This window comes from Peromyscus leucopus, chromosome 3 (genome assembly GCF_004664715.2).
Source record: "Peromyscus leucopus breed LL Stock chromosome 3, UCI_PerLeu_2.1, whole genome shotgun sequence".
Taxonomy (NCBI): Eukaryota; Metazoa; Chordata; class Mammalia; order Rodentia; family Cricetidae; genus Peromyscus; species Peromyscus leucopus.
Window position 1 is genome coordinate 36,160,441 of NC_051065.1, and position 12,593 is coordinate 36,173,033.

Below are 12,593 nucleotides of genomic sequence, written 5' to 3' on the forward strand. Positions count from 1 at the left end.
GCTGCCAGGACAACCAGATTCCTTCCTCTAACTTTCCCTCCTCGGAGGGGGACTTCGGAGAACTTTGCTAGGAATGTAAGACTGTAAAAGTGAAGTGAGACAACAGGGAAGTCTAGCTCTGGCTGCCAGGCCCTCTGCAGTCCCATGCTAGAACCTGGAACTCCAGCTTTCCGGTGACGGGATGGAGCCCCAGCAGGCAGGCGCCGCCGCAGATGGGCCACCAGGCGCCGGGCTTGCCATCGGGTCCCTGGATTTCTGCTTCATCCGTTCTGGAGTGTGAACCAGTCGAGGTGTCCTGAGGGCGAGCAGCCGGGCTCACAGGGAAGCTGAAGGCAGGCAGGTCCAGCCTGGGCTCCGGGCCCTTCTCGCCGGCCTCCCCACGCGGGGCCTCGGCTCCCCTCCTTCCCGGCTCCCGCCTCCTCCCGCAGGCTGCGGGGCGGCCGGGGCCTGCCTCTCTCTCTCTCCGCCTTCACTACCGGGTCAAGCCGCGGAGGGAGGGAGACGGCGGCGAAGCCCTCCCTGGCGCTCCACCCGGTGCGCGCGCCTCCTCCCTGGGCTCGCATCCCCCTCCCCGCCCGCTCGCATCCTGCCAGTACAGTACAACTAGTACACGCGCACACACACGCGCTCCCCGCCGCTGCCACTGCAGCTGCCATGGATATCGGCTAACAACACAGAGGCCGGCGAGCGCGCGCGCGCTCCCACTCGCAGCACGCAGGAGTGGCCCCCGGCATCCTTACCCTTCTCCCCACCCCCACGCCACCCGCTCACCAGCTCGGCCACTGCTCGCGCTGGCTCAGCCGCCGCCGCCGCCGCTAACGCCGCCAACGCCACCACAGCTTCCTCCGCTGCGGGGCCACAGCCTTGAGTGTCATTCAAGGGACAGCACAACCTCACCCAAGCTCTCCTACCTCTGCCCAGCCGTCCCTCTCATCCTCCCCCTTCCTCCGCCACACTCCATCCAAAGAAGAGGGAAAGCGCGGAGCAGAGGGGAGACAGGCAAAGTCTGCCACCCTCGTCCCTTGGCCCCCTGGGTCCTCCATCCCGATTTTGACTCCCAACCCCTCTTCCCCAAAGGACCCTCAGGAACTGAGGCGACTCACCCTACTGCCATGTCCAAAAGCTTGAAAAAGAAAAGCCACTGGACTAGCAAAGTCCACGAGAGTGTCATTGGCAGGAACCCGGAGGGCCAGCTGGGCTTTGAACTGAAGGGGGGCGCCGAAAACGGACAGTTCCCCTACCTGGGGGAGGTGAAGCCGGGCAAGGTGGCCTATGAAAGCGGCAGCAAGTTGGTATCCGAGGAGCTGCTGCTGGAGGTGAACGAGACCCCCGTGGCGGGGCTCACCATCAGGGACGTTCTAGCCGTGATCAAACACTGCAAGGACCCCCTCCGGCTCAAGTGTGTCAAGCAAGGTGAGCGCAGCTTGCCCGGTGCTTTGCCCGGCGGTGGGACCCCTGCGTGGGGAGGGCAAGGAGAGGGTGGGCGCGCGTGTGGGGTGTATGTTGCGCCACCGCGGGGTGGGGTCCAGAGAGCACTATAACTGTGAAGGGAGCATTAGTGGGACCGGGGCAGGGGGCTGGTCGGCGGGCTAAGCCAAATGGCAGCGTGGCAAGCAACTTAGTTTGTGTAGTTGGATCCTCGCCTTTAGAAGGTGCTTGGCCTTGTCTGACCTCCTCAGAGCTCCTGGGCCAAATAGAATGTGCGTCAGTGGCATCGCCCACAGTGGATATAGAGCTTTCGGGGAAGGAAGGAGTCAGGAGGGGAAGGAGAAGGGAGGATGGAGCAACTTGAGGTGCAGAGGTGTCATTACAGGGTTTGGGAGAAGCTCTGAGCCCTGGGGCAAGTGGAGAACGCTTGGAGTATATCCAAAGCTGGTCTGGAGACTTCTTGGTCCCCAGCAGCTCCCTAGGGATCTCTGAACACTGGCTGGCCAGGAAGGAAAGGGACATATTGCTTTGGCTGCTTTGACCAGTGTTCAGTAACTTTTTCCCTGCTTCACTCCCCAGTCCTTCTCCCCCGCCCATGGTCATGTCATGTGGGCACTGAGAGTCACGTGCGGACTGACTAACCCTAGAGATCGCCCCTAGCCAGCAGGCGGGAGGAGGAGCAGAGCCTAAGAAGCTGGGAGCTCTCAGAGCTCGCTAGTGTTGGAGGGGAGGCAGACTGCAGCTTTAGAAGGGTTCCCCAAAGGATTCTTCATTGACTGGGATTTCCTCATTGAGTGGAATTCCTTTGTGGCTGGGCTCTCTTCTAGCTCCAGATCTGGGGGCGTGTTTGTGGCATGGAGGTGGATGAGGATGCAAGCTGGTTACAGCTCAGACTCCCTGTTTTCTAGCCTGGCTTTAATGAGTTTCTTCCGGGGCTGTGATGTGGATTTAAAGAGACTGGAATCTTGCTGAACTGTCCACTGTCTTTGCTTGAAAGAAAATTGTGGTCCTGAGGGAGGAAAGATGGAGATAAAAGTTTTATTTGATGACACCTTCAACAAAATGTAGTGTGCCTTTGTTTCCCACACGTGGTGATGCAGTTTCCTGAGTGGCACGGTCTACAAATGTGTCTCACACTTATCAGCATTATTGGTATAATAATTATTGTCTGTTGTTACTTTGTCCTGCCCCAGCGTTGAAATTCCGAGTATCACTGTATTCTGAATTGCCACTAAATGCTGTGATCCAGTTATGAAGAAACACTATTTAAGCAGTTGTTTTTCAGCATAAATTTCACCGGCAAAGCTTGTCTCAAAGCAAATGAGAGAGAAAAAAAGGTTCATAAACTTTTCTAAAGCTAAGTTGTCACAGAAGAAAACATCTTCCTGGGATTCTCCAGTATTCATCATGTATCATTTTAGGAGGTCTAATGTAAACATGCAGTATTGTATGGCATGGAAGGAAATGCAGTAGACAGTAGAGGATCCTGGAATTTTCCAGTGTCATGTCATTTGAACTCAAATTCATTGAGTTATACTAACATATTTTATATGGATAGGATAGTGCATAATAGCGATAGATACAAGTGAAAGTTTAAGTTTAGGGTCCAAAAAATCCACAATAATTATTCAACCACATGGTTTTATGGTAACAGTATTGGTGTTTGTAATAGAAAGTAACTGCAAAAGTTAATGCTTTTTAAACATTTATTTTTTATTTATGTATGTATAATTTATAGATATGAGTATGGATATGCTAACTGTGTGCATACAGAAGTCACAGAAGTCAAGAGAAAACCCTTGGAAATCAGTTCTTCCCTACTTCTCTGTGGGTCACAGGGATGGAAATAAGCCTTGGTGGTGAGTAGTCTCACCAGCCTAAGTCTACTCAAGAGTGATTGTTCTGTAGTAGTTCCCATTGATCTTCTCTTCTTAAATGATACATTTTATTCAGATGCCTGTATCTTGAGGTAGAATTTGACCAACTTTAATTCTACTAAACAATGTGTGTCCCCTCCCCACAAAGAAGGAAAGGTCCAGTATTAGAAATTTAGTAATTGAAATCCAGAGAGTCATTGGAAAAGTGAGGGCATAAAAGTTGTGCAAATTGAGAATCTGAGATAAGAAATGAAATTCTGACTATTCTGTGTTAATGCACATGATGAAACTATGGTGAATTTGAAAAGTCTTCACCTTGGGGAATTATGAGCTCTAACAGAGCAAAGCTATGAACAATGTTGTAAGCTGAGGTTTCCCTTAGTAGAAAAACCTATTGGAGCAGACTCCTGCCTGGCCATGATCTTAGTTACTGTCAATCCTGATCATTCAGTTTTGCATTGTGTTTTGTTAGGAAGAGAATAGATTTTCAGATCCAAGGAACATATCTTATGAAGTGAGATACTTAAGTGAAAAGTATATATTAACCTTTGTTCTGTCAGCCTCCGAGTATCTAGTGATAGACATTTGTAATGTTTCATCTACTGAATTACAATGGACAGAAATAATAAATGCTTAATTAATTAATATTTGGGAAAATCTATAATATTCTTGTATATTTCTTTAAGTGTAGTGATTTACATATATTCTCTTATGAAACTGTTCTTTTATCAATGGTGGTTAAATTTATTTAATTGAAATTATGATTAAATGAAAATTTCAGAACATTATAGAATGTTTCTTGGGTTTTGTAAGGTTTGTACTTGTTTGAAAATTGGGTAGAGGCTCTTGGCTCAGTAGTTATATTTCTGGAGAGAAACAAGGAAAAGAAAAAAATATAGCATAGCCAGAGAACTTAAACATGACTTGTTTGGAGATGGTTTTTTTTAATATTAATGAGATTGATTTTAAAATACTTAGTCAAATATGGGACATTGTACAGAAACTGTATGCATGATTATAGCAAAACTAAGGGAGATTTTTGTTAGAAATGAAGACAAGCATAATAAAAGCACTAGTAAAATATACTTCAGATAAATTGAAGTAATTATCCAGAGTGTACTTACTTTTGGCTAATTTTGCATTATAGTCATCCTAGTTTTTAATTATTCTAATTTTTAAGGACAGTGAGAAATTAATATTTTGAGGCATACTAAAGAAGACAGGTGTTTGTTTTTCTGAACTGCTTAAATGACTTCAAACCCATTGAAAAAACTTTTCAACAAAATTCAGCAGATTTCTCTTTTTTATTTCATCATCTTTTAACCTACAGAATAAACTCTATGGAAAAAAATACCATTTGTATTTATTGGTGATATTCTGTTGATTTTGTAAGCCATTCTTTTTGTTTATAATAAATGTTCCTTACCAAGAAACTTAATTATAAGTGAGCCATGCTGCCTATGTTCTCATTATTTCATAGGACCCTGTGAAGAGAGCTTCTTGGGTGATTCTGAGATACAAATTGAAGTGGTGAATGTTCTTTTCTTTTTCTCTTTCTTTTAACTTTGCTGCTAAAGTTCACAGCAGCCAGTTACACAGACTGTCATATTCGTGTCCTACATTCCTTGGGCTATGGTTCCTGATGCCTCTCAGACCACACAGGGACCTACATAGCTGGATACATTTTCCCATTTAATATCTCACAATGGAAAATAAAAGGAAAAAAAAAAACTTTTGTAATTCTTTCCATGTGGAAGGTGGACTATTAAGAGCCTTTGAACTTCAGTTTTAGACAAGATCTACATCACTCTCTCTCCTTTTGCTCCTTTCAAAGACACCTTCAAAAGACATAGATTCACATTTATTAAGAATCACACCTTCTTCTTCCCTAACTTCAGGCTAATATCACGTGTTAAACTTCCATGCTGCCTTTAATTTTAGAAAGTGAAATACAAAGTATGTCATATTTTTTGCTGTAAAAATTGATTTGATTCTGTGGAATGTGAGTTATATGTATTTTTTATTCAAAAATAATAAAATTGCTTTAATATACTGACGAGTTTAATGTTTATCTAGTGGTGGGGTTCAAACCCAGGGCCTTCTATGTGCTCAACAAATGGCCTGTTATTGAGCTGTATTCACATGTCTTTATCATAACTATTTTAGAAGAACATTGGTTAATAAAGAATTCTGCTTAAGCAGAGTTATGAAAGATGCCACTGTGGTTTTTGACTCTCTGTAGACAGTTTTTTACTATTTAAATGGCATGACCTTGAATGTTAAACATGAGTATTCACTTTTCTCACGTGTTTGCTTTGAATGAGAATAGTCTTGGGGTGAAATGCCAGCTGAAGAATCTAAAGTGCCACCATTTCTGCTCTTAACATTTACACTGTGTAAATTTTTTTTGGCACATTCATTATGCTCAGTTTCCTTTTTAGTTGCTGGAAACTCAACACATTCACTTTCATAATGAGAAAAAAGTTTGCACAAATGACATCTCTTATTGCTTGCAGTTTAAACAATGACTTTCAAATGCGTAGCGGACCTGGTGGCATCATTTCCCTTAGGAAGTGGGAGACAGTAGTTGTAAAATGTGTGATCTTCCTTGTAGATTATCTGGCTTTGAATCCTGAGAATGCTTTTCATGACAGTTATATGAACAAGTTTCCTAAATGGGTAAGTAGCAGTTTCTTAAGGATATGAAATGAATGCTGGGAGTGTAAGCTACTGGAATTACTCTCTGTCGTGTGTAAGATCTTGGATTCTAGCCCCAGCATTGCCAATAATCATTAGCTAAGTTACACATATAAATAATGCCTTGGTTTGCAGGTAGTAAGCATTATGTAAATTTTAGCAAATCTCATTCTAAACCTATTGGCCATTTTGAGCTATTTTCATCACTTTTAATCTTCAAGATATTCTAACAGTTTTTTTTAATTGTGTGTGTGCGTGTGTGTGTGTGTGTGTGTGTGTGTGTGTGTGCGCGTGCGCGCAAGGGAGTTCAAATGCCAGTGTAGGCCAACGATGTTGGAGGCCCCTGGAGCTGGAGTTCCAGGCAGTTGTGGGCTGCTGAGAATTAAACATGGGTCCTCTTCAAGGGCAGCATGGCTTCTGAATTGCTGAGCCCTCTTTCTAGTTCTAGGTTTCAAGATATTTTTCTCTTAACTGTGATTAGATGTGGAAATGAAAATGAAAAATTGTAGACGAATATCTAAACAGTCTTAGTAAATTAAAAAAAAAGCCAAATACAGCCATAGAGATCAGAGCAATAGTGATAGCCACCAAACTAAACTTAGCTCACCACACTGCCCCCAAGAGAACCAAACCAGCTTTTTCCTGTCTCATCTGTACCTTTATTGCCTTGCTGTTCTGCCTTCTCATTGGCTCTAAGCCCAGCCACATCACTTCCTCGTCACTGCCTGTCTATACAGACCTCCAGGTCTCTATGGTTGGTACTGGGATTAAAGGTGTGTGTCACCATGCTTGGCTGTGTCCTTGATCACACAGAGACTCTGCCTGCCATGTGATCCGATTAAGGGCGTGTGCTGCCACCACCTAACTTTTGTTTACGGCTGGCTATGACCTCTGATCTCCAGGCATGCTTTATTTATTAACATACAAATAAAATAACACCACATTTCAACACAAATAAAATATCACCACAAAAAGTAACTAATGTCTAATTGATAAGTGTAAAAGTAACTTGCAGACTTAGTGTTTTTTTAGAATAAATTCTTTTTTTTAATTATTTATTTGATGAATGTTGCCATTAAATCAGTGGGACATGTTTTTACCTTTTAAAAGTAAGATATCTTTATTTGTAAGGATTTGTTCTTTTATACTTAGGCTTTAGAACAGTGTTTCTCAACCTTCCTAAGGATGCAACCCTTTAACACATTTTCTCATGTTGTGGTGACCCCCAACCATAAAATTATTTTCATTGCTACTTCATAACTGTAATCTTGCTATTGATATGAAGCATAATGCAAATATCTGTGTTTTCTGATGGTCTTATGTGACCCCTGTGAAAGGGTCTTTGACCCCCAAAGGAGGTGTGACCCAGAGGTTGAGAGTTATTGCTTTAAGTAGAACTTATTTTTGTCCACTAAATTATGTCCTTCTGTACATATCTTTCCTCCTTAAAAAGCTAGAGCATATTGAAGTGTTTACTATAATTTTGACAAGCAATGAAATCATACTGAGATGCATTTAGTTTAAAAATATATTTATGCTTCTTAAACAACATGCTAACCAGATAGATCATATTGTTAGTGGAACTTTTACTTCATAGCTAAAAATTAAGTTTCTTTTCAAGAGGAGCTATAATAAAACAGAATAAGTGGTCATAGTCAACACTGTATAACAGAGAATTATATCAAATCCAGAACAAAATACACAATGCGTTTGTAACAATGACAGTACCTCAACATAGGCAAATGTTACTAAAGATGATCATAGCCACAATATCTCTGTGGGTCATACTCTGGTGACCTTCCCACTACTTGAGTTAACCTTCACAATAGTTTTAGTGTCAAATATTGATTTTTAAAATCTCCCTTAGCCTCAGCTTGACTTCTTATCATGACAAGAAGCAGATAACACAGTCTTACAGCTTTCTTAGTTTTGTCACTCATATTTTAGCCTCAACTTTTCCTCTTTTGTCTCCAATAAGTGATGATATTTTCCTTTGATGAAAATGAACTATGTCACACAGAGAATTTAGTGGTAAATCCATCAGTACTAAGGCCAGTTAACTGAAGAGCTGAAAGGGACATGTATCTTCTGGGCACTGTTGTACAATGATCATGTCATAGACAATTACCAAAGTTGTTTACATTGTGGCAAATCATTGACATTTAAATAACTCTTGTGACAGAGTTGTAAGGATAAATCTTTTATGACTTTAAAACTTTAGTTTTGGCTTAGCTTATAGTTTTGACTATTTTACGTAGTATGGAATAAACAGTTCAGGTTTTTTTCTTTGACTACTAATTATGCTACACCAGTGGCATCCAATAGAGCCTTCTCTAAGGCCCATTAGGAAAAATTTTAAAGAAGTTACTGGACTTTTTTAAGATATTCTAATAATTATTAAATGGCTTTCTCTACCTTGGAAAATATATTTTCTATTTTTTGTGTTACATGAACTGCATTGAGCTTTTGTGTCATTTAAAGTTATTTTACTCAAAAAAACACTACCAGAACCATAACAATTCATAATTATATCCAATAGTAATACACATATCTATGAAAGCAATTTAAGTCTTATCTACAAAGTAAAAAATTCTGTCTATAGTGATACTCCTAATTATAAATTTTTTTGGAAAAATTTCTTGATGCTTGATGTCTTTTAATGAAAGAAATATATATTAAATTACATAAATTTTCTTAAATAACAAGGATTTTTGTAAAGCAATACTGTGAAATATCAGGAAGAAAAGGTGTTTAATGAAAAACACTTAATTGAATACTTTTTTACATGACATTTCGTTACTAGGTGTTTTAAAAAACATGTTTCCTAAATCGTACACTGAACTACCATGGATAAAGGACAGTACAAAAACTTTATACTCCACACAATCACTAAGTCAGTTACAGAGAATTGAGGGAAATATTAATTGCAAAAGGTAATTTTATGTTAGTACTTAATTCTCATTTTAAATATGAGTTGTATTGCTTATCCTAATAGTTTACGTTGACATGCATAGAGAGGTACTTATTTAGCTGGTATACACTTATGCATACCATTGAGACTAGTGCTAGAAACACACAGATTAACCTAGCAACATACTAAGCTGATTAAAATCTGATTAGCTGGAATTGAAGCATGAGAAAATTTTATATTTGAAATTTCCCGTGTCCCAGTATGGTTTGCCTTTCCTTGTAGTCCACACTGTAATGATAAAGCATCATTTTACTACACAAAGTTTCTTGAAAAAAAATAACAACTGGTTAGGCTTAAAGCATTACTGAACCCTTCCAAACAGCTTGGTTCTTTTCTAAAAGCATACTGGGTAAAGATAATTCTAATCCTGTCTTTGTAGCAAAATCTGGTACCAAAGGGAGTACTGTGTTAACTAAACAGAAGGAAGTTGATCTTCCTTCTGGAGGAACAAGAATGCTGTCAAAGATGGTCTTATGTATCTAAAGTGAATACAACAAAATGCACTTTGTGACCATTTTCTTTGAAACATTCCTCATCCTTGTAGCTGGATCCCCGTCTTTGCTGCTTGAAAGAGTCTATGCTCTCTTTCTCTTCAGTGTAGACATTACCCCAGTGAACTGAAGTGTGCTCTGCTTCATGGGACACATGAGATATACATGTGTATGGCCATACACAAATACGAAGGACTCGGTCACCCGTGTTTAAAGAATTTGTAAAATAAAGAATTTGTGTGTGTGAGCATACAGTCTTAGTGACTTAATTTTCTTTCTTTTTTATTTTTTGATTTTTATTGAAAATAGATCCTGCTCTCATACAGTACATCCTGACCACATTTTCCCCTCCTTCCAGCTCTCCCCAAGCTACCTATCCCCAAGATCTGCTTCCTTCCATTTCCTCTTCAAAAAAGAGCAGACCTCTAAGAGACAACAGCCAAATCAGACTAAACAAGATACAGTAAGACAAGGCAAAAGCCCTCATATTGAGGCTGGACAAGGCAACCTAATAGGTGGGAAAGAGTTCCAAGAACAGACCAATTTCAAGTGTGAGCAAAATTGTAAATCTGATAGTAGCTGACCATAACAAGAGAAGAAATCAAATATTTGTAGTTCTATAATATGTGTTAGGTTTTTAGAAATTATAACAAGTCAAATTTAATAGTTACATTTGTCTTTGTATCAAAAAGTAGATAGTGAGCTATGTAAAAAACACCAGATAGCATCTTAACATTAATGCCAACAAAGACATAAACAGTTAAGGGTATGCTTGTTCATGAACTGGATAATATATTTGCATAGTATATAATTTTAATTGGTTTAAATATTTCAGAGATAAATAAGAGATTTGTATCCTGTAATATAAATATGTAGCATATTGAAAATTTAAAGATATAATTGATTAAAATGAAATTATGCCAAATTTCTATATTTTATCCCCAAAATATTAACACTTAAAATTTAAAACAAAAGAAAAACTTTAATTATCAAGAATGCTAAAATTTTTTGCCATGAAATAAAGACAGTGCTACTTTATCTTACATTAATATTTTAAGTGTGAAACCATTTCCTTGTAGGAAATTAATTTACTGTTTATGAACTTGTTACAGTATACCTACTCAAGATTAACTATTAAAATGTTCACAATTTATGATATCTTTGGCAATTCCTTCAGTCACTGTAATAGAACAAGAAAATGTCATTTTGAATTTTCTCACAAATCTCCTCTCTCTATTTCCAAACTTAAGCATAAACATTGTATATATTGAAGTGATGCCATTATGTTTTAATACAAGTACATTGGGCAATGTTTAAATCAGGTTAGATACATCTGTATATTCAAAAATATTGTAGTGTAAACTTTATACATTCTTGAGGCCTTTTGAAATGTGCAGTGCATTGTAGTCTCTTCTCTCACATCCACACAGTGGCACACCACACACCTTGCTCCTATCCAGCTCCAATATAGTAACTATGAACTAACCTTGACATTTACTTGAAGCATCTCCATCCTCTTGTGTTGAAAGCATCATATGATACCCTTTATTCTTATGAACATTGACTCTCTTAGTACTGATCACAGAGGCAGTTTGCTTGAACTGAATACCTTTTAAATTTCAGCTTAGCCACAAATTTATTAAAGGAGTTGATTGTCTACAGAATATACTTTCTGGAGTTGGTTGTCTATAGAATATACTTCCTTGAGTTGGATGTCTATAGAATACACTTCTTTGAGTTGGATGTCTATAGAACATACTTCCTTGAGTTGGATGTCTACAGAATACACTTCCTTAAGTTGGATTTCTATAGAATACACTTCCTTGAATTGGATGGCTATAGAATACACTTCCTTGAGTTGGATGTCTATAGAATAGACTTCCTTTTTTGCTTCCTCCCATGTTCTTGCTGGTAGGATGTCAGTTTTATTCAAGAGTATACATGTACATGCTGATGTGCCGATTGGTGCTTTCATATAAGATTGTCTTCAACTTAAGGGAATGAATCTCAACTAGTCTAATCCAGACAAGGCACTTCCATCGTTTCACCAGTTATTGGCTTAGGAAATGGCTTGTAATCCAGTTCTAAGTAGTGAGAAGTAAGATGAATTCCTTTAGGGGACTTTCTGAGAAATTTCTTACTTCTTAAAATAAGATAATAGAAAAAATACTACTCCCCCCTCTGGCTGAAAGTTCTTGCACAAGGAAGCTGCGCCAGAAGCAGCTGCCAGCCATCCTGTGATTATGAAGAACTCTTGGTAGTAAATGGGAAGACAACAGCAAAACAGTGAAACTACGCTGGCTCTTGGATGTACTTTGGGAATAAGGAACCAATAACTCAACCTCTCTCAGAACCAATTCTGATATTACAAAACACAAGATGTTTATGACATTTAGCTTGAGTTTTCTACTACCTGTAGGCCAAATCATTCTAGTTTATATTAATATAAGATATATATTGAATTCCAAGCTTCATTTTGGGAGGTAAGCACAGTTGATGATCTTTCAAAACCAAAACTTTGGAAAATATATCAAAATGCATTTTGTCACTTTATCAGCTCAGCCAAATTCTGGGTATTTCTCCATTACCTTACTCAATTCTGTTTCTGTTTTAAACCTAAGAAACTTCATCATCTTGAAATAAAAATGAGGAATACAAATTTGTTTTACCCTTATCTGAAGTGGAACATATTCAAGAAAGTAAATCAGCTGCAAAAATATACCAACAATGCATGCCAAATCCAACTTGAGATATTTTCGAATTATATAACTGTTTACAAGTGTATGGGCCATTGATCCGGGAATGTATGTAATTATAAACTGACTCATCAAACTGTTCGAACTCCATATATTTAGGACTAGAATTCATTTCCTGAATATTCACAAACTGTTTTTGGTAGCCTGCTTTTTGGCAGGCACCAAGCTAGAGACTATAGATTAATAAAAACATAATTAAGACAGCTATACACTTGAGGTGTTCAATCTGTGGCACATGTTGTGCCACTTGAGTTCAAAGATATCAAGAAAAGAGTTGTTCATCTTGTAAAGGTGTCTTTCACGATATTATCAGAACAATAGTGGAAAAAATAGCTTGTGTTTGAGAAGAGAATAGACCAGGATTCCTTAGTAC

General features: G+C 39.2%; 1 protein-coding gene across 11 annotated transcripts in view; it reads left to right on the forward strand.

Moving 5' to 3' along the window:
* The first annotated feature begins 332 nt into the window (after positions 1 to 332).
* The window catches only part of Magi2 (membrane associated guanylate kinase, WW and PDZ domain containing 2), a 1,425,274-nt gene continuing 1,413,013 nt past the window's right edge, over positions 333 to 12,593 (forward strand). For 4 of the 11 annotated variants that reach the window (XM_037204334.1, XM_037204333.1, XM_037204332.1 and 1 more), the window contains exon 1: positions 335 to 1,413. In XM_037204334.1, the coding sequence (XP_037060229.1) occupies positions 1,113 to 1,413 (301 nt within the window). In that variant the 5' untranslated portion in view covers positions 335 to 1,112. Of the gene's footprint in view, positions 1,414 to 12,593 lie in introns of all 11 variants that reach the window. The other 7 variants (XM_037204337.1, XM_037204338.1, XM_037204340.1 and 4 more) reach the window with 4 other exon arrangements.